The following is a 27,908-nucleotide window of genomic DNA, read 5'->3' as shown; positions in this document are numbered from 1 at the left end:
ACTGAAGCTCAGAGAATGTCATTATGGATCCTAACTTAAAATTTTCAGGTGTTTATATAAGTTACAGACAGCAGAGGCCAGGACCAGAAAGGAGCTATGAGTGAGAAGCGCTCAGGGCTTAAGAGGAGGTGACCGTAGGTAGGTAGGTAGGTAGAGGACAACTCAGTAGAAGGCTAGAATACGGGGGGGGGGGGTTGTAATAAAAAAGAAATTACTTGGAAAGAAGAAGGGTTCAACAGAAGGGGGAAGGAGAAGGGAAACAAAAGAAGGTAATGGGAAAGGATAATGACCAAATTATATTATGCTAATGAATAAAAACTGCCAACAAAAAGTTTATTTTTTAAAAAAGAGAAAGAACAGGAGAAGGAAGTGTGGGAAGGAGAAAGGAAGGAAGAAACCAGATACTGTCAATGTTACTAAAAATAATCAGCACTTGCAGAACCACTATGATGGAATGAATGTTGTGAAAGGAAAAAAATAATAGGTCTACTTTCTTTCTTCAAGATGATGATGTCTCACTAAAGAGAAATATTGATTTAAATCTATTTCAAATATTTAATGGTTATTTCAGGGAAAACTCTTTAATATCAAAGGTTTCATGGCAGTTCTAAACGATAAATAGGTGTCTGAACAATATAATGCTGTGAAATACTTGAGATTTTTTTTTTTAGTGTGATATCACTTTTTCAGATAGAAAAGATAAACGTTAGAATCTCAGGCATTTAGCAAACTTCTTTTTGTTCATATGATGAAGTATCAGCAGTTGTTTTATGCATCCTACTCCTGGTTAATGAGGAACAATGTGTTCTTTTTCCTCAGCTTACAAAATAATATGTTCACATTCAACCATGTGTATCTCCCCTTGAATACGGTGTCTTCTTCCATCTTCTGTCCAGTATTACCCTCATAGGAAAGTAAAATATCTCCCAACTCAACCCCCTTTGCCAGTATAGGCTGAGATATCAAAAAAGGAAGTGGAGACTGGTATGTAGTAACAGCAGTAAAGTTAAAATGTGTCATTAAAGAACAAAAATAGTACCAACTATTCAAAACTCCTTAAATATCAATTTACCTTACAATATCGTAAAGCTTCCATTAATGTTAAGAATCCTACAGCTGCTTGTTCATGGATACCAAGAAGTTCTGCAAAAAATAAGACAAAGGAACAAAACCCCCCCACCAAATTTAACATCACATTAGTATGTGAAAATACTTGCATGTATATGTGAAATATATATATATATGTATATTTAAACTACCCACAACATTTACCTTTACCCAAAATTATACAATATGTGTGTGTGTGTATATGTATTTTATATATATAAAATATATATATATTATATATATATATATGCCAAACTAAGAGTCTTAGCTCCATGAAAGGACCCTGATTTTGAAATAAATGAGGCCAATCATCATAGTAAACCATACCAGTGGGGATCAGGGAATATAATTGTACAATGTGCATTTTGTGCTATTTCTACTGAAAATGAACATAGGCAAAATGTTTAAGTCTGCAGAAATAAGATGATTGGAAATGGACTCTGGGTTATAAAGGCTAAGAGTTTACAAAAAAGGACAAATGAAACCAGTGTGTGTCCTCTGAGCAGTCACAGTGGTGTGACAACCTGCATACAATGCTTGGAACATCTCAGAGAAGTGGCACTGTTTGAACTTGATCCTGAAGCATATGGAGTTTTCCAGGCCAAAGAGGATCAGAAGGCAATTTGAAGGAGAGGACAAATCACTGCATTTAAGAAGCATAATGTTCACAAGCTTCCGAAATATTTTCATGTGGTAGTCTTACGATATTGTCCACACGAGCATTGAACTTGGGGCTTACAAGATCCTCTCACTTCAATCCCCTCAGTGCTTGGAACTATGGGTGAGTGCATGTTCTGTCATTCTCAGTTCCTGAAAGCCTACTTAAACTAATAAGGAGACGATGACAGCCATTAACCAAAAGAAAAAAAACTAAGACATATGTTTCTGCATTTTGGTGAGGAGAGAACACGACACAGCTAGACTCAGGCATCTCTGGGACTTCTAAATTGGGATAAGCAACTAGCAGAAAGACTCACCAACGTAAGACATACAAAGCCAGGGTTCAGTACAGAAGGATCATTAGCTTAGAGACGAAATAAAGTCATAAAGTCACTGCAGGAGAGAAGATCTAGCAGAGCAAGCCAAGGGGTGAAGGCACAGATATTATTCCACATGCAGGTATAACTGTGATAGTAATAAAGTCTTTTCACAGGTTGAAGAACTATAATAATATACCTGCATTCATATACATATCTAAAAACTATAATCTTCCCGTTTTATTTACTGTAAACACAATAGACTTATTAATTACATTCCTTTCTCCATCTGATCATGTTTTGCCCATTTTTTAATTACAATATTCTCTTCTGTATTAATGTAGTAGAGTGTCAGCTCACTCATTTGTTGTAGATATTTTGCCATGTTTTAATTACTCTACCTACATGATATAAGCCAAGAATTGTCATTTAAAGTTTTGGGTTTGCAAATTCAAAACCAATAGTGGGTATGCACACTACAAATATAGGTTGCATTTTGTCACCTGCTTCTAGGCACAAAACAGACAAAGCAATGGCCCTTACATTCTTAAACTGTGGTTTAGGATTCTGGGTCCACATAACACTTTTAGACACTACTTAAGATTAAAATAATACTCAGAATAAAATGTCATCTGCTTAGTCTTAACTTAGTGTGCCCCCCCCTTCATGTGTTTTTGTTTTTGAGGTAGATTAAAATAATACTCAGCCCTAGGCTGGCCCTGAATGGCATGAGCTACTATGCCTGTCTTAATCTTACTCAAAGGTTAGTATACATTTAAGTTGTACAGAGGCAAAACAATGTGTTGTTCTGTCACAGAAGTTTGAAATCATTCATTAACAGATGCAGCATGCAGCTGACTCATAATTAGATACAGATTAAAGAAATAGAGAGAAAAAAATTTTAAATGCCCTTCACATTTTGTTTTAGAAGATTATTTAAAATGTTACTTACAGTGACAAAATGGATATCATTATTGTTTTAAAATGAACTAACTGGGCTGGAGAGATGGTTTAGCAGTTAAGTGATTGCCTATGAAGCCTAAGGACCCCAGTTTGACGCTCGATTCCTCAGGACCCACATTAGCCAGATACACAAGGGGACACACGCGTCTGGAGTTCGTTTGCAGTGAGTGGCTGGAGGCCCTGGCGCGCCCATTCCCAACCCCCCCTGCCTCTTTCTCTCTCTGTCTGTAGCTCTCAAATAAATAAATTAAATAAACAAAAAAATTTTAAAAAATAAAGTAAAATGAACTAACTAACACATTTATAAATTTTTCAGGCACAATTTCTAATAAGAAAAATATAGATCATTATTGGCTTAAATTAAATCTCATTGGGGTCCACAATTATTTTTAAGAATACAAAGGTATAACACAAAATCTTTGGGTTGTAGTGATTAATGGGGTGAGGAGGAAGAGTATGGAGAAACAATAGAAATAGCTAGAAACACATACTTTGTAGCTTTGAAAGCTTTTCTCTACCATTTCCTCTGGAATGTAAGCTGTACTAAATGTCCTCATGTTCAAAGACTACACATGTCAAGAAACATTTTCACAATGTGCTTCCAAAATCAATGCCCACCACCTAGTGTTACAATTAGATACCACATCTATTTCCCTGGATTTAAACTAATATCTGCAAGGGTACATTTATATCATGCTACTAACTATACAAAATTAAGTTTTCATAACTTGTGTGATAAATTTTTCATATTAGGTCAGTAATCACGTACTTAGAATCCAGTTTGAATGAGTTTCTCCCTCCCTCCTGTTCTGTTCTTTTTTATTTTTGGCGGGGGGTGGGGCAGTGTCATGTAGCCCAGGGTTGCCTCTAATTCGCATTGTAGCTGAGGTTGACCTTTAAGACCTGCTTCTCCTGCCTCGCTCTCCCAAGTGGTGGGACCACATGTGCACAACCATGTCTAGCCACGGATGACAATATTCCAAGTATGCTCTATCCCTGTCATTTTAAACACAGCATGTATTTAAATGATCTTTTTGCTGCATCATTATGAAGATAAATTTATTTTTATGTACCATGCAATACAGTGAATATATAATTTCTTCATATACTTTAGCTTATCTAGTGTATTTGTATCAGAATTTCTTAGTCTCATCAATTTACCCTTCACTTGCAGAAAATTCTGGTATTTTTGTGAATGCATATTTTAAATTTGGCACTATTTATTTGTTATCCCATAAAAGAGAGTTAAAGAGGCATCTAATTCCTGATTGAAATTTCAGAACTGCTACATAATTAGAGGGTGCCAAAGAACTCAGACAATTTAGTCAAAACATAATATCTACTTTTATGTGTAATTTGCTAATCAAAGTTGCATACTGTATTTCAGAATTCTCTTTCTAGTTTGGTATTACAGTTTAGCATTTTAAATTAAGGATGACCAGTCCCAACAAACTTATTATGTCTGTAGAAGTCAATGAGTTTGACTTCTCCTCCACTTCCTACTACTGCCAGATGGCACAGCACGGTCTTGGGCATTTCCAATTTGAGGCTGTTTTGGAAACATGTAATTGACAATTTAACAAGCATACCCTGAGAAGCAAGGGTTGTAAAAAAAAAAAAAGCAAAGCAAACACCGCAAAACTGTGATGGTTACTGGATTATCTCAAGGGCGATGCAGTAGTGAGCAGTACGGGAATGCTAGGACAGTGAAATGATCAGCGGTCGGATCACTTTCAGCGGGGAGAGAATCAGACGCTCTTGGAGAGTCAGCACAGGAAGCTGGCACAGAGCGACTGGACAGGCACAGATGGGTGGGAGACCATGTGGATCTTGAAGCAGAGGCCAGTGTGAACAGAGGTAAAGCAAGTGGGAGTGCTTTATTCAAGCATTAATTTACAATGGGGAAAAACAGGCTGGCATGAGCATACTTAGGGCTGTCAGTATGTAAGGAAAGGTATCTGGAGTTAAAATTTTTGTTTTTTGTTTTGTTTTGTTTTGTTTGAAAAAAGAAGATTAGACCACTAAAAATAAATAGCACTAAGAGCCTATAAAGTCCTTAATCATCTTATTTATAAGAAAGGTTGCCTATAATGTGAGTTATATAGCATCTCCTAGTGTTTTACAGAGATCTAAATGGTGGATCTTTAACCCAAATTTACTTAGCTATAAAATATGGTGCTTATAATGACACAGTTGAAAATATCTACACATATATACTTGATTAAAATTATGTAAGTGGAAAAAGTAAGCCACTTTTAAAATCCACTTATTGGCCTTCTGCCACTAGAGTTCCACAGTAGACATTGCTAGTTTTAACACAATCAAAAAAAAGAGGACACTTATTTAAACTCCAATTTCAGATAAAGTATTATAGTATAAATATATTATAAATACACTGATACAGACAGTACTATTTACATTAAAACATATATATACCTGTACTAAAAGTCAGTCATTATGACAAATTTAAATGTAACTAGGAGACTTAGTTTATTTATCCAGCAATTTGGCACTAGATAATTAACCATGTTGTTGAAAGTCATGAAATTTGAGGAAAATAGCACTTCTAATTTATCTGATAAATAACATACATCTAAAATTTGTACTGCACTTAACCATTTAATTGCAAATCATATTACTTAATAAGTAATAGCTTCACAATAATTTTACTCTTTTTCTCCCCCCCCCCCCCACCCCGGTAGTTTCAATCTAGTCCAGGCTGACTTGGAATTCACTATGTAATCAATCTCAGGGTGGCCTTGAACTCACAGCGATCCTCCTACCTCTGCCTCCTGAGTGCTGGGATTAAAGGCGTGCACCACCTCGCCTGGGTGATCCTACTCTTTATTAGAGGCTTCCCGATCTTGTATGTATTACTAGCACATGAACCTCAATTAACTATGCCTTCATGGACTGCAATATTGATTTCTACTTAAGCCATACCTCTGGATTTCTCATTTATAGTTGACAGCCTTCCTAGGTATAATAATTGAACTTAACTAACAAATGACACACAAAAATGACAAATGTACAATACATACAAAAGTATAAAAATAATGAGGGATTCCTTTAAGATAGAAAAGCCACCATGGCAGGGATGGAGAGATGGCTCAGTGGTTAAGGCCTGCAAAGCCTAACGATCTAAGTTGGATTCCCCAGTACCCATGTAAATCCAGCTGTACAAAGTGGTGCATGTATCTGGAATTTGTCTGCAGAAGCTAAAGACCCTGGAAAACCATTCTTTCTGTATCTCTTTTTTTTTTCTCTCTCTCTGCTTGCAAATAACAATAGTTAAAAAAAAAAAGGCACAATGGGAAAAAAATCTATAGGGAAAAAAAGTCAACAAAAACTTCAGCTCTATATTCATGAAGAAAAATAAAATGAAAATAGAACAAACCTCTCTCATATCATCAGTGGATAAATAATACAAATGGACTAAAAGGCTAAACAGTTTTTAAAGTCCATAAAAACACTGGAACAAAATGCCAGGATGTAGTATAATTTTAGAGTGTGAAATACAAAAACTATATGGGGGAAATAGCAACCAAAACAGAAAAGCACAAATGATTTAACTTGATAAAAATAAAATTCATGGACATGAAAGACATTATTCATCAGCAATGTGAAAGAGCAAAAAGGATGGAGATGGGCTGGAGAGATGGCTTAGTGGTTAAGCGCTTGCCTGTGAAGCCTAAGGACCCCAGTTCGAGGCTCGGTTCCCCAGGTCCCACATTAGCCAGATGCACATTGGGCCGCACGCGTCTGGAGTTTGTTTGCAGAGGCTGGAAGCCCTGGCGCGCCCATTCTCTCTCTCTCCCTCTATCTGTCTTTCTCTCTGTGTCTGTCACTCTCAAATAAATAAAACAAATAAAAAATTTAAAAAGGATGGAGATGTTTGCAACACAGAGTGAACACATGAAGAATGAAAGGGAACATAAAGAGTCTCAGAAAATGTTTGTTAACAACTGCCTCTTGATTTACCCAACATATACACAGTGGGACAACTGGCCCAAGTTCCAGACTAACCTGCCTCAAGACAACAAAAATACCTGCTTTCTATACTTCAGATATGGTCTATGCAATCAGAGCATAACTAAACATAAAGATTAAAAAATACTTGAAACATTTGTATCATTCTTTAACTGGATATGTTTTATTAATCAAAAGTGCTATACCCTTCAAGATTTCCCTTCTAAGTGTTCTAATAACCTATGTAAAAGCCAAAGCGGATTAGATTCCCTAAAGTTTAAAAAGGCCAGTATTGGGCTGGAGAGATGGCTTAGCGGTTAAACGCTTGCCTGTGAAGCCTAAGGACCCGGGTTCGAGGCTCGGTTCCCCAGGTCCCACGTTAGCCAGATGCACAAGGGGGCGCATGCGTCTAGAGTTCATTTGCAGAGGCTGGAAGCCCTGGCGCGCCCATTCTCTCTCTCTCCCTCTATCTGTCCTTCTCTCTGTGTCTGTCAGTCTCAAAAAAATAAAATAATAAAAAAATAAAAGGCCAGTATTTTGGCCCCTGCTCCCAGGTCATGAGGCCACTAGAGATGATGGCACAGTTCTACACTGGGCCCCTGGCAAGTGACCTGTCTTCCAGATCAAGGAGGATATGGAGACCCAGAAACAAAAAATTGGTGTACAGCTTGAAACAGGAGAGTCACAACTGAGGAGCAATCAGTCCTCCTGGCTTCCTAAAGGAGGGAAAAGCCACTTGGCCAGCCTGGCCCTGAGTCACCCTAACAGACAATGCCAGTAAGGGAAAAGGTCCCTAAAGTCTCCTCTGGAGAGCCATTAGTGACCTCCTAAATTAATCCACAATTAAATTTAACACTCAGAAAAAAAACGTATAACCAAAGATGAAGGGAAGCCTCAAATATTACACAAATGACCTGTAATACAAAAGGTTTCCAAAACAGGAAGCAAGGCCTTACACATATTGGCTCTCTCTGGAATAGTGCTAACTCTACAATAAGAAATAACCATGGATGTCAAGATGGTTATTTTAAAATCTTTTTGTTTTGTGTTTTTGTTTGTTTTTTGAGGGAGGGTCTCACTCTACCTCAGGCTGTCCTAGAATTCACTATGTAGTCTTAGAGTAGCCTCGAACTCTCAAAGATCCTCATACCTCTGCCTCCCAAGTGCTGGGATTAAAGGCATGTGCCACCACATCTAGCTGTTAATTTTCAAATCTTAAACACATATGGATGATCCTGACCAAGGGTCACTAGGTTCAAAAGATTTCCTTATACTGAGAATAACTTTTAACTTGTGGCAGGACATCATTAAATAAGTCCTAGGCCCTAATAACACCCAATGGCTCTATGGTATCAACCTTTGGCCCTGGTTACCCCCAGGACAAATTTAAAAGGGTACAGTCTGAGGGGGCTATTATAAAAAATATGGTATATTCACCATTATCAAGGTTAAACGTTGTGTATATATTCCTGATAACTCTGCTAATCTCTCACCTGTTTTACAAGCCACAGAGGAACAGATTCAGACCATGTCAGGCACTACTGTACTGTATTGTATACTGGGGAAAAAAAAAAAAAAATCTTAGGCAGCTCACACTCAGCTGGTCCTGGGACAATCAACTCCGTCTACCTGGGTTCCCTCAAATGCTCCCCAAGGCCTACAAGTCCACAAGAAGGAAAACCCTGAAGGCAAACAGTTTGCTGTGTGACCACTTCTCATTAACTCCTTACTTTTATTTTTTCTTCCCAATATTTTCTTCTAGAACTATCTTCCTACACTCTATCAATATACTTTTGGGGTCCTTCAGAATAGTTCCCTCCTGTAGGAGAAACTCTAACTGCCATATGTCTACATCCGGAACCAGTTAAAGACTGACCAATCATTGTCCTCTTTCCTTTAAGAGCAGACAAAGTGCCTTCTCAAGAGAGTGGGGAATGACAGGGAGGAGGCAATTAGGGTGACTGGGCCCCTGAAAGTAAGAAAGTCAGGAAAGTGCTTGCTAGAAATTGAGGATGATCTGATTTACTTCTTGCCTAGTTCCCTAGATGTGTTTTTCCATAACCAGGACCCCTCCTGGGAGGGAGGTCTTTTTATAAGATTTAAACACTGTGGTTGGTCAATTTCAGTCCCTGGAAGTTGGTGTCAGGGCTAGCCTCTTCTTGAGATAGCCCCTAGCTCTAACCAACCAGCTGTTCCTCTGGTTTACCTAAGCCAGAAGACAAGGCCCACCACTAAAAAGGTTATAAATACCTTTACCAAGGAAGGGCATGCTCTCTGGGCTGCCTGACCACTTGGGAACTTCCATTTGCTGGTGAATTTTCCCTTGGCTGGGGCTGAGCCAAGGAGAGAGCCCCCCAGCCCTTACGAGCTACATGGGCTCTTATCCCTTCCAGCTCCCCACATAGCAGGAGCCTTTTGAACTTTCTTTTCTTTTTTTTCTTTCTATAGTTTGCCCAGGCTTTTAGCCAAAGGGGTATCTTTTCCAGGCTATGTATTTTCCTCAATAAATATAATAATTTAAAATGCAGACAACAGTGTCAGGCACATGTTTGTTAAACAGAAAAGGCTTCCAAGAAAGGTCTTCAAAAAAGTTTAATTGTGGCTGGAGATATGGCTCAGAGCTTAGAAGCACTTGCTTGAAAAGCCTGATGTCCAGGTTCAATTCTCCAATACCTACATAAAGGCAGAAGCAGAGTGCAGCACATGCATCTGGAGTTTGTTTGCAAAGGTAGGAGGCCCTGGTGTGCCCATACTCATGCTCTCTACTTTTTTCTAAATATATATATATATATACATGAGGAAAAAAAAAACCCTTGAAAGGCAGTATTTCAAGAAATTGAAAAAGCCAAATTTGGAATACTAAGAAACAAAACTTAAACAATTGATTAATAAATTCTGAGCAATGGTAAGACTATTATAGCAAGAAGAGCCTATACCACCCAAGGAAGGCTAGAGAAGAGAAGTTGGGGCAGATGCAAACTGTGGATTTTGAGTGGGTCAGCTGGGGAGAAACTGCAGAATGCACAGTGAAGTGGACCATGGTACTTAGTAAAGAATGAAGGACTAAGCACCATGACCACAGCACAGAACAGGAAGCAGCAAAAGGGGCCAGGTGGGATGAGCTACTTCATCATAGCCCCTTTTGTGGTCATCTGCGATAGTAGATACCTCAGGGCCAAGAAGGCATTCTGAGGAAAGGAATGGCAAGAAGGGACCAAAGGCGCATGTTACCCAACAGAGACTAAGGCACCCTTAGCTAGCAGAGTCAAGTGCTTTCAAGTCTACATCAGGTTGAGGCTTCAAAATTAGGATGGGCTTGAGTATAGAGATAGAACAAAACAGGTGACCACTGATTTCACTTATTAAATTTTGATCTTTACCAGAAACGAACACTACTGGGTTTTCATTCTAAATTTACCAATGAGAGAATAACTTCACACACATTACTTAATATAGGCAGTAACAGACAAGTGAAAGGTTGCATTGTTTCTTTCAAATTCTTAACTTCTGTAATTTTTACTGATTTTTTTTCTTAATGCATTCTTTCTGTTAATTAGCTATACAGCTAATTAACAAAAAGTGTAAGGAAAATTCAAAGTTAAGATCAAGAATCATTAATATAGGAACAAACTATTAACTTATTTTTCTCAAACATTAAAATAGTTTCAGTTGTCTGGTTACAGTTTCACTGAAATATAAATTACACAATCAAATCTGCCTATGAACAAAAGGAATAAAGTGTTTCAGTTCAATAAAATTCACATTTCAGTAAGACATATATGGTAGCTCTTCAATAAAAGTTTAATAAGTAAATGGCCTTAGAATGACAGTAATAAAATGAAGGAAACTTAATTCCTAGCTATATATAAGCTCCCTTTACTTGACTAGATCAGCCACAGTGTGCTTTACTTGTTTCTGTGTCAACATAAGAAACTACAGGAAAGATATAACTAAAAATCAGAAATGGAAAATGGGAGTAGTAATGGAAGGGTTAGTTTAAAAGCCTCAGTTAAAATTATACCTGTCCAGCATTTTAAAGAAAACTAGGAGTATTAAAGCAATGTAGGATAACCTAGTAGACTCTCAAACCATTCAAGTAACAATACACTGTAATTTTCTGTAATGTTTAGCAGTGAATGCAATACTGATCCAGGATAAGTGCTATGTTTACATACACTGAAAGATTTACTGCTTTTTCTAAAGAAGTTAACCAACACCCCAACATCACACTAGAAAGAAAATGAAAGGTTTGAGAATTCACCAGAATAAATCACACACTTGGGATTGGAATACAAGATTGCTTGGATGTAAAATCCATACTCTTACTGTTATGGTGTATTGGAAACTAGAAAAGATTTTTCCATTAAAAAACACTTACCTTAGCCTCTGGGTATTGTAGAACCACTGAACAGATGATCAAGAATAATTCTATGTGACTGAAATATGAATCACACGAGACGAGCATAGCAAGGAGCATACTTACGCATCCCTGAGCACTCTCTGTCACCATCCCACACGTTCGAAACGGCGTGTCCCGTTAGGAGCAGGTTGATTAAGCTCTGGCTATCAATAAAAATAAGCATCAATTAATATTATGAGTAAAGACAGTCAAATCAGGTAGTTCCTAAAGTAAAGGATGATGTGGTGAATTTTTACATTAAATTATGCTAAAGTTAGGGAAAACCCAAATTTTCTTTGTTACACCTAGCCTTGGTCAGTGCATTACTAATATGTCACCACAATGGCACTAACTCAACATAACCATACATATTTAACAGCTTAAATGTCATATTTAAATGGACGAAAAAAATCCTCAGTCTAATAGCTTATTTTATATTTATAATCAATTTTAAATGCACATGTTTATTAATAATATATAGTCTTTGATGGAAGTGAATTTTAACCACAGAGCCAGAAGTATCTAAAAGAGAAGGATTTGTATAGATTAATTTTTATTATTCTATTTATTTGGTAAAAATAAACTAAAAAAGCTTATGGGAGGATCACCTCAGACAAAATGGGGATCTACTTACCCAAATTATTAGAAAATGTTAAGATCAGATTCATTTTTAAGTCAAAGTGAGTAAATTTCATCTTTAAAAAATTCATAAATAAGGGCTAGAGAGACAGCTCAGTGGTTTAGGTGCTTGCTTGCAAAGCCTAAAGGCCCCAGCACCCATGTAAAGCCATATGCACAGAGTGGCCCATGCATGTGGAGTTTGCAGCAAAAGGAGGCCCTGGTGTACCCCTGTTTTCTCTGCTCATAAATAAATTTTAAAACAATCATAGATGAAATACCATGCAGAATTTGCTAAAATAGCTGGCCCTTATCTTAGATCCGATACTTGTCACAATAAATGCGATGCACAGATACAACCAAGCTGGAAGCCAACACTGTACTGGACAAAGCAAAGTAATGCATAAAGCACCAGACTATGAGGCCATAGGCATTTTGTGGTCAGCACTGCCAGTAAGTACGGCCACCCAACTCAGCTGTGTTTCATCTTAGGTCGGTTCCTACACCGTAAAGTCGACATAAGGAAGTAACAGATTTCAGTACATTACCTGCCATGTCCATACACGGGATCTATCAAGGGTTCAGTTGAATCTTCAATTTCATTTTTTATGTTTTCAATGCCCTAGAAAACCAAGAGTCCATTAACTTAATAAAACTAAAGTACATGTTATGGTATGTTAAAAAATTAACTAGCTTGGGCTGCAGAGACAGCTTAGTGTTTAAGTGCTTGCCTCTGAAGCCTAAGAACCCCGGATGAAGGCTTGATTCCCCAGGACCCACATTAGCCAGATGCACAAGGGGGCATACGCGTCTGCAGTTTGTTTGCAGTGGCTAGAAGCCCTGGCACACCCACTCTCCTCTCTCTCTCTCTCTCTCTTTCTCTGCTTTTCTCGCTCTGTCTGTCACTCTCAAATACATAAATAAAAATAAACAACAAAAATTAACTAGCTTGTGCTATAAATTAATAAAATATAATTTTCATACAAAATTTTTCCTCCCAAAGAACCAATCACAGAAACTTGAAGTGTGGTACGTTTGAGATGGCAACTATAAAAGGTATGATTAAGGGACTAAACAGATGGCTTAGCAATTAAGGCACTTGCCTGCAAAGCTCAAGGATCCAGTTTCAATTGCCCAGCAATGACATAAGCCAGATCCACAAAGTGGAACATGTCTCTGGAATTTTTTTGCAGTTGCTGGAAGCCTTAGCATGCCCATTCTTTCTCTATCTGCCTGTTCCTCTCTCTCTCCCCACTCTCTCAAATAAATATTTTAAAAAAAATTTTAAAATACATGATCCAAACATTGGAGAGACTAGGCATGGAGGGATTACAAGTCAACATAATAAAGGCTATATACAGAAGGCCTAAATCTCAAATCCTACTTAATGGAAAAAGACTCGAGGTGTTTCCATTAAGATCAGGAACAAGACAGGGGTGCCCACTCTCACCACTGCTCTAAAAAAAATAGCATTAGAAGTCATGGCCCAAGCATTAAGATGGGAGAAAGATATAAAAGGGATACAAGCTGGAAAGGAAGAAGTCAAACTTGCCCTATTGGCAGATAACAGGATCCTATACAGAAGCGACCTAAAAGTCTCTACCAAAAAACTTCTAAAGGTGAAAAAAATTCCTTCAGCAAAGTGACCAGATATAAAATTAACACACAAACATCAGTAGCCTTCCTATATGCAAAAGTCAAATACAAAGAAAAAGTCAGCAAGGCTGTTCCATTTTCAATGGCCACATACAAACAAAATTAAATCCCGTAGGATAACACTAACCAAAGACATGAAAGACGTATATAATGAAAAGATAAAGACACTCAAGAATAAAATCAAGGAAGACTTGAGAAGATGGAAAGATCTCCCATGCTCCTGGATAGGTAGTTAATACTGTGAAAATGGCAATTCTACCAAAAGCAATACGCAGATTCAATGAAATACCAGTGAAAAATCCTAGCATCATTATTCATAAAGATAGAAAAAATAATCTCAAAATTAATATGGAATGGCAGAAAACCCCAAATACCCAAAAATATCCTCAGCAAAAGAATCACCACTAGAGGTATCACTATACCCAACCTAAAGCTATACTATGAAGCCACAGTAACAAAAAGAGCGTGGTACTGGCATAAAAGCAGACATGTAGAGCAATGGGGCAAAACTGAGCAGCCAGCCCTTAATTCAAACAAGCACAGCTACTCTGACAAAGGGGCCAACAATGTACATGGGAGTAAGACAGCATCTTCAACAAACGGTGCTGGTGAAATTGAACAACCACATGTAGAAAAATGAAACTAGACCCACTCCTTTTACCATGCATAAATATCAATACCAAATAGATTAAAGACCTCAACATAAGACCTGAAAGTCTTTTGTAAAAAAATTTTTTTTTAATGTATCTATTAGAAAGAGGAAGAGAGAATGGCCACGTGAGGGCCTCTAGCCACTACAAATGAACAAATGAACTCCAGACACATGGGTCACCAGGTGCATCTGGCTTAACATAGATTTTGGGGAGTTGAACCTAGGTCCTTTGGTTTCGCAGGAAGCACTTTTAACCACTATGCCATTTCTCCACTCCAGGACCCAAGACTCTTAATTGTTTGGAAGGAAAACTAGGGGGAACTCTCCATGACATTAAAGTGGGGAAAGACTTCCTGAACAATACCCAGTAACCCAGGAAATTAAACAATCACTCAACCAGTGCTATCTCATGTTGCTAAAAAACTTCTGGACAGGGCTGGAGAGATGGCTTAGCGGTTAAGTGCTTGCCTGTGAAGCCTAAGGACCCCGGTTCGAGGCTCGATTCCCCAGGACCCATGTTAGCCAGATGCACAAGGGGGTGCACACGTCTGGAGTTCGTTTGCAGAGGCTGGAAGCCTTGGCGCGCCCATTCTCTCTCTCTCTCTCTATCTGCCTCTTTCTCTCTGTCACTCTCAAATAAATAAATAAAAATATTAAAAAAAAAACTTTTGGAGAGACAAACACACCATAAACAGATTACCCACAGAATGGGAGAAAATCTTTATCAGCTACCCCACCAACAGAGGCTTAATGCCTACAATCTACAAAGAACTCAAAAACTAAGCAATAAAAAAACCAACAATCCACTCAAAAAACGGGGCAGGGAAATGAATAAAGAATTCCAGGGAAAGGTAAATTTAAAAACTCAAATGACAATAAATATTGGCTAAGAGGAACCCTTATTCACTGCTGGTGGGTGTGCAAACCATATAACCACTATGGAAATCAATATGGAGACTCCTGAAATAGATGAAAATAGAGCTACCAACTGACCCAGCCATTCCTCAACTGGGCATCTACCCTAAAGGCTCCACTGTTCACTGCAGAGTTACTTGCTCAACCATGTTTTCAGGTGCTCTCAATTCACAGTAGCTGGGATCTGGAGTCAACCCAGAAGCCCATCATTTGAAGACTAGATAATGAACATGTGGTACACATACTCAACGGAATGCTACTCAGTAGTAAAGAAAGTGACACAATGAAATGGGTAGGAAAATGGACAGACTTGAAACAGTTCATACTAAGGGAACTCACACAAACACATGTTCTCCCTCATCTATGGTTCCTAAAATGGAAGAGCTAAAGTTGCAGGCATACCTGACACGCGACTTAAGGGAAAGATGAGAGGGACAGAAGGGTTTGGGTGGAGCTGAACAGGAGGGCAGGGGGAGATATACACAAAACCAAATTAAAAATGAATTGTTACCAGAGAAACCTTCCGCCTGGACAGCAAACTAAAAGATACAACCCTCAATAAGAGCATGGAAGGACTGTCTATTAAGAAGGTCTGTGGAGAGGGTGGAATAAAGCCTAACCTTAACATATTTGGCCCTGGCTTGTAACCCCCAGTACCAGAAACTGGCTGCCAATCACGTTGAGCCATTGATTGGAGAGCCCCAAAACAAGACAGGCTTCTGTCAAAGCACATGCTTATCTACCTGAGGTAAGAGATATGAACCTATCACTGAAGAAACTAAATGTTGCTGACACAGAACACTGAAAGATCTGGCTGAGTTTGGAAGGAAGCCAGCATCCAGATGGTTAGTCCGCATAGTGCTGAAAACTGCTAAATGAGCTGCTGGGGGAAAATGGCCAACAGCACTGTGAACAAGCAGGGGACCCTGCTATTTGAAAGCAACCAGCCTGCCAAAATAGTGGCACCCAGACAGGGTGGGTAACCTATGGCTTTCTGATTGGCTTAGAGATCCACTCAGTGGAAAGGAACACGTTTCTGGAAGGGGGAACCAAGTCAGAATCCTATGGAGACTAAGACTATGGACTCCAATGAGAAGCTTCCATTACTCTTTGGCCAAAAGCAAGTCTACAGCCATTAACACCTCTAAATCAACAACGCTTATCTTCTTTAACCTATCCTGATCTCACTCTCCATTGAAGAATCTGTTTTTCTGAAAGCAGAGAGAACCAAGGACAACCAAAATTCTATCAACAAAAAAAGGAGAGCTGACTCCCAGTCAGCAGAGGAACCACCTTGGGCCCAGGGGAAAACACAGAGGAACTGGCGAGATGAGCCAGCGCGCTGCTTCCATGAGGAGCGTGACAACTAGCAGCAGCGTGAAGGAAACAGACAGGCAGAGGACACTCAAAGTGCAGCAAAGCAGAAATCCAGAACCTCTGAGAGCTCAACACTAAAGCAGACTTAACACCCACCCACCAGGGCTCAGGGAATTCTGTGGAAGAAGGAGTAGAAAGAATGTAAGGGCCACAGGGTAGGAAGGACTATCCAGAGACACTGGCCCCACCCCCTCCACAATGACTGACTGCTGGACTCACTACTGATAACCCACAACTCTATGGTGAATACCACAATCCCACAGAGGAGGGCCCTCAGTGGAGTGGGGACAGAGAGGAGGGAAATGGTGATAACAACACATTATGCATTCATACAAAGTTTCTACTTAATAAAAATAAAAAAATAAAAAATTTAAAAAACCAGGCCCAAGGAATACTTGTTTGCTCTTATGGGCTCTAAGAAAAGACACCACAGGTCTTACTGGTAGTCAGTCTAACCTTGGTTACAGGGGCAGGAAAGTATTAAATTTTCAAGATGAAGAAAAAAATTCTTTAAGACAAAAGTTAATACTTATTTGGCTAAATTATAATAAAATCTAATATGCCTGCTAAGAATAATAAATTTACTTTAGGTCATTTAAAAAAACTTAGTAAATACAGACTTGTGAGTTTAAAAGGGATAGCAATCTAAATGCACCAAAGGTATAACTGGTACATAAGCAAATGGAAAGTTACTTCGGATTGGACTTCCTCCCAAAGAGTGGTAAATCAAATGCAGACTGACAAAACATGATGTACATTATGAGGCTACAAAGCTTCATGTTTTAGTGAAATCCAAACTCCTGATACGTTTTTAATTTCACAAAATGAATAAGGGAGAAGTCCAGAATCTATGTACTTTAATCTCATTAGCTGCACAAAGACATAAAATGAAATTCAATGTGCTATTTACCAAGTCTAAGCATCAGCCATATCTAAGGATTCAAGAGATGATTAATCCATACTCAAAATACTAAGTGACTGCCTCAACATTTCAAGGGCAAACTAGACGGCCCATTGAGATCTTGCACTTGCATCCTTGTCACCCCAAAACACACTATGATGACATCAAAATGTAGAACAGGAGCAGGTGGCACTATCACTGGGATGGATGGATGGAAGGATGGATGGATGGATGGATGGGGGTATCCTTTCAAAGAGCATCTCAGGGAACAGCAACTAACATGATGACTTACTGGGTTAAAGGGACAAGTGATACAGGAGGTATCAAAAGTTTGAAGCGGGGCTGAGGAGATGAGTCAGTGATTAACAAGAGTTAGGATGTGAGTTTAATTCACAGTACCCATGTAAAAAGCTATGCATGCTGCACATGCCTATAACACAGCACTGAGGCAGAAAGGACAAGGAGGACAGCAAAATCTGCAGGTCAGCCAGTCTAACTGACAACAGTGTTCTGAAATGGAGTGCCTCAAAACAAAGTGCAAGTGCCACAGAGGACACTCAATGTCCTTCTCTGACCTGGCCTCCAGATGCATGTGCACAGGGTATATGAATCTGCACATAACCACAGGATATATCTCTCTCTCTCACACACAGGAAGAAAAACCTTGAAGCATAAAAACTGGAAAAATAAACAACAGTCAAGAAAAGTATCAGGTGTGGTGGTGCATGCCTTTAATCCCAGCACTTAGGAGGCAGAGGTAGGATTGCCTTGAGTTCAAGGCCACCCTGAGACTGGCATTGATTCCTTATTCTGAGATTTAACAATAGCAGCCATAGTAAGATTACTAATAGTACAAAAAATAACACTAAGCTAATAAAAGGCAGAAGAATATTCTTAAACAAACCTTCGTCAGTAACACAGAATAGAGAAAAAGCAATACTCCAAATTTGTTTCCCCACATTGAATACTGGTCTGAGACAGCACCTCTTAATTCTGATGCAGTTCTGAGTGATCTTTTTCTGGGGAAAGAAGAACTAAGTATTAGCACCCTGATGAGATTTGCTACATTCATAAATAGGAAAACTTAAAAATAATTTATACATTAAAATATACATGGGTGATATTATCTTCAATTTTCAAACATAAACTTAGCCATTAAAAGCTAAAAGCTACTGCTGACAACTACTACCCCTTGACAGGGAGTATCTGCCTCTCTCAGGTACAATGTCCAGTATCCACAGTCTTAAATAAACAGTATTATTTAGGAAAGAGGCTCTACTCAAAAAGAGGTAGAATAACCAAGGAAACTATCTCTTCACTTATGAAAGCTACTTAGCACATACTTGTGTACTCGTTATAGTATACACTAGTGGCTTCTTTTCAAAATAAAATCGATGCTAAATTTCAAAATAAATGTCACCTATAATTCTAGCAACATAGGCTCACTTTTTTGATTTTGTAATACTTTTAAGTGCACTAATGAAATATGGGAACTTTTAATGAAAATTACAGAAAAGCATAATATTGTGGCAAATAAGAAGCACTTATCCCACTACAAATCTTTATATTCAAGCAGGACCGAAAAACACTATGATAAAATGATTTTTCATTAATTATGATGAGAGGCATTTGATTTATAAATGTATTCGGCTAGTTAATTTAGAACATTGAATAATATACACATACAAGTTTTAAATTTGAAAGCAAGAGTTTTTTTTTTTTTTTTAACTCAAGTTTCAGTAGAAAAGTACTATGTACAATTAAGGACCTTCCCAAAGAATGAACAGACTAAAAATGGTAATGTGTCCACAAGGTAAGTATTTTAAATGTTCCAATGTTACTTACTGAATTAATGCATGAAATCGCTCAAAGCCAAGCTCTTCGACAGCCAAGGCAGCTATACACAAAAGACACTTTTCAGCACTACACATGGCAAATAAATGACACAAGATACACATAGCAGGCTGTAAATACTTTCAAGCAATCAAAATTTCCCTATTTCTTACTCCCTTAAATTTTTAGTTGCTTTTTAACATTACTGTAACATGAATTTATACTTGAATTTCAATTTATATTTCTATTACCATGGTCACAACTAAAATGCATACTGAGAATATGGAAGGGCTATTAAATAATAATTCTTTTCAATTCAAGTATGCCAAGATAGTTTGCAAAATCAGAGATATCATAGTGCTTCACACATATCGTGTCTTGCACTTTAAAATAATCCTTCAGTTTATAGATCCAAGTATGTCATCATAGCTAATCTTCCTCAATATAAAATATTTAGGTTTAATGCATAATTACTAAGGAAATATATATACAAATGCAGAGCACTGAAACCACAGGTTCAACAACAGCTTTAAGTTTGTTTCCTCATCCATTCATGTACTTGTTATAAGTTTTCAATAATTTTTAAGGTTATGTTATTAGTACAAATTTAAATTAGAAACATTAAGGAAATTGATAAAAGCATTTACATCAATGGTGACATTTAGTGAGACTATACTAAGTACCAGAGCCTTTTGTAATTATAGGTCTGACAATATCAATGTTACAACCCTCTTATTTTCATTTCACAGAAGAGGGACTAGAACCCTCCAAGAGAACAGATCAGTAAACAACAGTACTGAAATTTAAACACAAGTCTTGGCTCTGAGAAGACAAAATCTTGCCTACTTTATTGCACTGGACAATTTCACTATATTTTATGAAGCAAATCTTAATAGTTTCAAAAGTAAATTCTCACTAGTGAGTTAAAGGACAATGATTATGAATTAAAAGTAAAACCATAATTTAACATGTCACATTATAGTAGATTACAAAGCCCATTTTTAATTTTTAAATTATTTTTTAAATCTTTACAAATCCAAATGAATTCACCTAAAGTCTTTTATATGGGAAACAAACTGAAATTGAACCCAAGTAATCACTACTGCAAACAAGTATGCGTTACCAACAAGCCAACAATGTACACATCACATAAGCCAATGGAATTAATGGCTGTACACAATGTAATAATAATGGAGGAAAAACACTTCACATTTAAAATTTCATGAGAAAATAAAAATTCTATCTAACCCTTTTCCAAATCCTACTCTTTTCCAATGCTTGATTAGCCCAACAAGTTTACTTGGTAGGCTCTATGAAAAACTGAGAGAAAACAGCCAGCAGAAAAAAAAAAAAAAAAAAAGCTTAGCAGGCAGAGGTGGTGGAAAATGAAACATGAGAAAAAGAACACAACTGGGAATAAAGAACAGGTAAAATAGGTTGCTATACGGAATAAAAAATTTAATATAAGTTAAATTCAACTGTCAGTAAGACAATTTCTCAAATTTTCAGTTAACAAAATGTTTCAAATGTATATGAAATTTAAAACAGATTTCAAATATGATTTCATGTCATGTCTACTTTTAAGATGAAGGACAAAGTTAACCAGACTATTATCTGAACATGTTTTCTGAAGGGAATTCAATAGAATATGCCCATCTAAATGAATTACCAAAGTGACAAACTTAATGCCATACGAGGTCATTTATTTTAGAGCATTTTAACCTATTAGTATAGAAATGTATAGCATAATCCATAGTAAGCTCACTCTATATTACTAAGATCCTACTGAAAATGATGAAAGATCTTCAAAAGATCTATTTTCTCATCTCACATATTAATATATGTTCTGATTTTAGCTCATATTCTTTAAAACACCTTTTAACTACTTCCAGCATTCCTCTTTCAAATTCTCTACATCCTACATGGAACTACTAAGCATGCTTCCGTGCATCTGGATAATGTGTCACAATGTCTTAACTGACAGGTTTTACTATTATTATTGTGAATATTTTCCATTTGTCTTGAAATGTCATCATCAACTCTAAAAATGTTTAATTCTTCTTGAAAGGCAGTATTTTTCTAAAGGCCTACAAAAAGCCAAACAGCTTAAGTTTTAAGAAGTATTCTCCACGAGTGTACCACTATTGTTTGCCAAGCTCAATGCACCTCAGTGCGCAGGCGGACGATGACAACACAGGGAAAATACAGCGGGAGAGGCCACAGCAGGGTGCACATCACAAGCAATCCAAGTTTACTTTCTAGAACGGGGTATTTAATTTTTACAAAATAATTTCTATGCAATGATTCTTAACGGAATGTATTATAGATGCAATAAATAACTTATTCAATATAAGCAACTGGGACTACCAAATTATCAAAAGTTACCTACTAGAAAGATTATCCCTCTGAAGCAAATCAGAAAAGAAACTCTATTTATTTCAGCAGTTTTAGCTTTAGATGTAAGAATCTTCAAAGACTCGGTATCATAGAATGATATGAAAAAGAACTGTTACTAAAATATCATCTTCACTCGAGAATGTAACTGAAAAGTTTTTAAACATTTAAAGGTGTAAGAAGTTTCTTTGGGGCTGGAGAGATTGCTTGGTGGCTAAGGCACTTGCCTGCAGAGCTAAAGGACCCAGATTTGATTCCCCAGAACCCATGTAAGCCAAATGCACAAGGTGGCGCATATGTCTGGAGTTTGTTTGCAGTGGCTGGAGGTCCTGGGGTGCCCAATCTCTATCTGTTTCTCCCCCTCACTCTCATAAGTAAATAAAAATAAAACATATTTTTTACAAAGTTTCTTTCATGTTCATTATTCAGGAAATCATTAAGTACCTAAAACTATGGTACGCAGATGTGTGTTCTTTAAGCTATGAAGGTAAAGTAGTAATGCTCAAGAGAGATTGTTTTCAAGCAGAAGTTAGCTAGAACATTTTTAAGTTTATGAGACAAATGTATTTCCTTCTGAAAAAAATGCAATTATATAATTTAAAGGGAATATACTATAGTAAAGTTTATTAATTAAGTTAATACTATATAAAAGATGTTATAAAACCATTTTCTCTTCAAAATTTAATAGCTTCATTAAAAGTACAAGAAGTTACTTTAGGAAATAAAAACGTGTCTTACAAGGATGCTCCACTTGGCAACTAGATTGTGCATGACTCCCAGAGATACTAGCAGTTTCTTCATTTGTCCTTCCTCTTAACCAGGAGACCAAGCAGAACTGTCCGGACTTGTCACAAGCACTTTCTAAAATATCACATAAGGTATGACAAAGGAGTTCCTTCTGCTCTTCCTCTAAAAATAACCAAAGTCCAAGTTATAATGCTTTCCCTGAAAAAAGAATCCAATTACGAACAACATTAAGAATGTCATGACTTAATAACGAAAATCAAGCATTTCAAGAATGAGGAAAATCCCTCCATAGCCAAGAGATTGTAAGCTGTTTAGAAAAACAATGTGCTTAAGGATTAAAATATTACCACCAAAAATATAGGTATCAGTCAGAAAAAGAATCATGACAAATACAGAATTAAGTATTATGAGAAAGAATATGTAACTTAAAAACATTGATGCTAATTATCCTTTAAGCTGTGCACAGAATATCTAAGGCACATTTCTTCACATGCAGATGCCAGGGCTCACTGGCTTCCACTTCTCTCCTCTTTTAAGTTCTGTCTAACCATCCAAACCCACAGACACAGGAAGAGTGAGATAACATGTCATCTGCACTACAAGCTCACAATCCACTCTGCTGCAGAAGCACCATGGTTCTCTGGTGTAACACAGAGCCGCTGACGTGACAGCAGTGACGAAGCTGTGAGTTCAAGGCCAGCCTGAGACTACATAATGAATTCCAGGTCAGCTTGGGCTAGAACAAGATTCTATCTCAAAATAACACCACCAACAAATATTATATATGTGGCACTGTAATACATCTTACCTTCTTCCAAAAGTCACTGTGAGGCTCACAAGAAATTGTGTAAATGAAATAAGTAACTTTATAAACTGTTGGATACACACAATTGTTATTACTCAGTGGCAGCATGTATCAATGTACCAACACTGCACGTACTACAATATCTTCACCTGCAATTTACTTGCAGTATTTGTATTGTAATAAAAGCACCATAATAAAAGATTTGGAATATAGCCAGGCCTGGTGGCGCATGCCTTTAATACCAGCACTCAGGAGACGGAGGTAGGAGAATTGCCGTGAGTTTGAGGCCACCCTGAGACTCTATAGTGAATTCCAGGTCCGCCTGGGCTAGAGTGAGACCCTACCTTGGGGGAAAAAAAAGTGGAATATCAAGGTAATGCTATGTTCTTGATTAGAGCTAAATGACAAAAATGAAATAAATATAAATAATAAAAATAAAATAATAGGTATAAGTGGCACAGAGCTGTAATCCTAGCACTCAGGAGAGGCTGAGGCAAGAGGATTTTGTGAGACTAATCTGGGCTACACAAGAAGTTGCTCTCAATTAAAAAAAAAAGAGGGCCTACACCTATTAAATTCTCTATTAAAAAATAATGGTTATCCCATTTATCTGATGCTAACTTTACTCTCTGTCACACAATCTGCTTCTCCTTTTCAGATAGATGCAGATCCTAAGGACAGAACCACCCCATCATACCTCTAAAGGGCCTCAGCTGAAACTAATAATAATTGTGGAAACAAGTAAGAGTGTTGTTTTCTTAGTGAACCTGGTACCAGCACAAGGGTGAAGGAGATAAGACACAGAGAACAATCAACTCCTACCAAACCAGATATCCAGAGACACAGAGGCTCCCAAGACCACATCACTGAAGCAGACCTAATATGAACCTAACATGGCTCAGGGAAATTTGTGGAAGAGGGGGCTCAGGGAAATTTGTGGAAGAGGGGGCAGAAAGAATATCAGAGCCACATGTTGGGTCATGATACACAGAGATATTCCTCCTATCCAAAACTGATGGCCAACCTCACAATGCATGACCCATATGCCCCAACACGGAGGGTTCCTGTGGAGGGAGGAAGACAGGGAGGAGGTTAACAATGGCACCAAAAACTAATAAAAAATTAGTACAAAACTAATAAAAAATATGTAAAATGAAGGAAAAAAATTGGAAATACAACATTTCTTTTTTATTTTTTCCCTTGGTTTTTCGAGGTCGGGTCTTATTCTGGCCCAGGCTGACCTGGAATTCACTACATAGTCTCAGGGTGGCCTCGAACTCACAGCGATCCTCCTACCTCTGCCTCCCGAGTGCTGGGATTAAAGGCATGCACTACCACGCCCGGCTGGAAATACATAATTCTTAGCAAATAAAATTAGTCTATGAACATTCTTTATGGTTTGCTAGCATCTAAAAGGTTGGGGAAATTGTTTTAGTAAGAGGTTGAGGGTTTTCTCTAGCTTACATTCCCTGCCTTGTATGCCTTAGCTATTCAGGAAAATGAAGTTTGGAGGTGAATACTATAAAACTTATAGTCACTATTCATAAACTTTCTGAAGATCTTAAAAATCATGTCTCATTGATAGCTTCTCTTTTAAGACAGATGGTTTTAATTAAATTACTGACAATCAATACTGCATATGTCACCATAAAAATAGAGGATAAAGTAAAACTTTTAAGACAGCTACCTACCTGAGCAATCCCGCCATGATGACTTCTCAGAAGAAAACAGAAGCTTCTTCAAAAGGAATGCCTTCACACAATTAAAGCAATACTTAGAATGTATTATAAACACCTCAGACCATTCTTTATTTTTAAATGAGAAAACTGCTTTATACCTGCTTCCTGGTTTTTTTAATGGTTTTATTAAAAATCCGACAGCACTATTACTGGCCAAGACGTCATATTTATAAAATCTAACTTATACTTGGATACAACAAAGAGGTTTCAATTTTAGACAAATTTCCTTTGGGGTCAGAATTTGCCTCCATTACTCATTATAATAGCTAAAATTACTATTTATTAATTTATAGTATATTGGCATACTTTAAATAATTGAATAAAATAAATATAATGACTATGGTATACTATAATTTCCATTCTACATACTTAGTAATTCTAGCAACATTTGGAGATTAAATATTTTTAAATTTAATAAATTCATAGCTGGGCATAGTGGCACACATCTCTAACCCCAGCACTCAGGAGGTAGAAGTAAGGATCGCCATGAGTTCTAGGCCACCCTGCACCACACAGTGAATTCCAGGTCAGCCTGAGCTAGAGTGAGATCCTACTTCAAAAACCAAAAACAAGCCAGCCATGGTGGCGCACGCCTTTAATCCCAACACTCGGGAGGCAGAGGTAGGAGGATTGCCATGAGTTCAAGGTCACCCTGAGATGACAGAGTTAAATCCAGGTCAGCCTGGACCAGAGTGAGACCCTACCTTGAAAAACAAAACAAAACAAAACAAAACAAAACCCAAAACCAAAACAAAACAAAATAATATAAATAATTTCACCAATGTAAAAATAAGTCAGCTTTTTTTTTTTTTTTTAAGAAATAAAATAATGAGGGCTGGAGATGATGGCTCAGTGGTTAAGTTGTTTGCTTTTTGCAAAGCCAAAGGACCCTGGTTCAATTACCCAAGACCCATGTAAGCCAGATGCACAAGGTGATGCATGCATCTGGAGTTCATTTATAGTGGCTGGAGGCCCTGGTGCACCCATTCTCTCTTTTTCTCTCTCAAATAAATAAATAAATAAAATATATTGTTTAAAAAATAAATAAAATAATGAGCTATACAGTACATTTATTGGATTCAACCATGAGAGCGTTTTCCTTTTAAAAAATACATTTTGCCGGGTGTGGTTGCGCACACCTTTAATCCCAGCACTCAGGAGGCAGAGGTAGGAGGATCACTGTGAGTTCAAGGCCACCCTGAGACTACATAGTGAATCCAGGTCAGCCTGGGCTAGAGTGAAACGCTACCTCAAAAAAAAAAAAAAATTAATAATATTAGCACATGAGGGACGTTTGTTCAGCAAATGTTCTATGTCTGTGTAGCTAACAATTCAGAAAAGTATTCATTATGTTCACTGAATACCACTTATTGAATAGATATTCAAACATGGTGACTAAAATGTAAATAAATTGCAGCTTCTTCTACAACATTTCTAGTTATACTGTTTACAAACCTAAGATTGGTAAACTGGAAATTCTTGATTTTCAACAATTTCATTGTCTATAGCAAATCAATCTCTGAAATTTAAAACTATGAAGATTAAAAATCAAATAAAGACACTCAGATAAAAGCTACCTTTTGTGAAAGAAAACTGTTTGAAATTAGTTGCAACATTTTTAAAAAGGCCAAGCAATAGCCTATTGCTTATAAAGCCAATTTCTATTAAACATTTAAAAAGTATTTGCTATGAAAATTTTGTGCCACCATTGTTTCAGGAATATCATCTTTATAGAAAGAATTAATGAAATTGATATAATTTCTATGATTGTACCTATCTAGCTTGTTTAGTGCTATTCCTCCATAGTATCTGTCATTAGACAAGGTTATCTAGAGTGCTGATCCTTAATCTTCTGAAAGTCAAGGAACAGCATTTATTTTTCCTTGACAACACAGCCAAAATGCGACTGCTGTAAAATTTACCCACAGTCTAAATTCATTTTGATTCTGTATGGCTGTTCTGTATAGTTACATGTAGAATAGTTAGCTGACCACATCTCATTATTACACAGAATATAGATATTAGAAAACCCAAAAGCAAGTGTGGAACATGTGAATATATCCCTCTGAAGAGTTGGTAAGGAAATCTGTATTACCTGGACAGGGGCAATAACAGCACAGGGGCCACCTTCCAACTGTTCTAATGCAGATCCCTCTGATTCACTAAACACAAACCCTAAAAATAAAGCAACAAATGTTAGAAGTCCTTCAAGCAGCAGCTACGAAAGAACTTTTTGTATCTTAACTTCGAGACCACTTATCACAACAATCACAGCACCCAGGTATCGACAGTTCTCATGGACAGTGGTTCTTCAGTTTGGAGAGTTCAAACTATTCTTTAGAAAAGTTGTACAACCAATGTCCCTTCCAAGAGACTACTCTAGGAAAGCAAAGTAAACTTGAGTAAAAGGACACTAAATCTGACCTTATGTTTTGGTGTGGTCATTAACAGAGGGCTCAAGCTTGCTAAGCACACATTCAGCCAACAAGCTACATCTCTACCGCCTTGAAAACTTTTACTTTACTCTTAGGAAGGACAGTCCTGAGTTCAAATGGTGTCTTTTTTCATGTCACTGTTTTTAGCAGAATAGTTTAGTGAGTGAATAGTTTAGGAGGGAGAGGGCTGAGCAACTACAATAATGTTAAAAATTAAATGGCACTGTAGACAGTAAGTGTTCATACGCTGGTTCTAACTTACTTTACATATTACCTAACCTGCATTAACTGATAGCAGAAGTGGGAGTTCTGGGCAGGATGAAGCTAGGAGAGTCCAGTTATTATCTGAACACTCTGGGAATATCACGTCACCTCCCTGGACCTCAATGTTCTTATTCGTAATGCTTACTTTCAATTTCAA

The 27,908-nt window shown here is 37.4% G+C and overlaps 1 protein-coding gene across 4 annotated transcripts in view; it reads right to left on the bottom strand.

Moving 5' to 3' along the window:
• Mindy3 (MINDY lysine 48 deubiquitinase 3) overlaps positions 1-27,908 on the bottom strand; it is a 72,117-nt gene that overhangs the window by 31,957 nt on the left and 12,252 nt on the right. For 3 of the 4 annotated variants that reach the window (XM_004662360.2, XM_045135245.1, XR_006633680.1), the window contains exons 2-9: positions 27,148-27,227; positions 25,005-25,065; positions 22,500-22,670; positions 19,380-19,431; positions 18,439-18,553; positions 12,582-12,655; positions 11,500-11,579; positions 1,073-1,143 (exon numbers count right to left, since the gene is read on the bottom strand). In XM_004662360.2, the coding sequence (XP_004662417.1) occupies positions 1,073-1,143; positions 11,500-11,579; positions 12,582-12,655; positions 18,439-18,553; positions 19,380-19,431; positions 22,500-22,670; positions 25,005-25,065; positions 27,148-27,227 (704 nt within the window). The remainder of the gene's footprint in view (positions 1-1,072; positions 1,144-11,499; positions 11,580-12,581; positions 12,656-18,438; positions 18,554-19,379; positions 19,432-22,499; positions 22,671-25,004; positions 25,066-27,147; positions 27,228-27,908) is intronic. The other variant, XM_045135244.1, reaches the window with a different exon arrangement.

The sequence above is a fragment of the Jaculus jaculus genome, chromosome 15 (genome assembly GCF_020740685.1).
Source record: "Jaculus jaculus isolate mJacJac1 chromosome 15, mJacJac1.mat.Y.cur, whole genome shotgun sequence".
Lineage (NCBI taxonomy): Eukaryota > Metazoa > Chordata > Mammalia > Rodentia > Dipodidae > Jaculus > Jaculus jaculus.
This window is presented reverse-complemented; position numbering and strand designations above follow the sequence as displayed.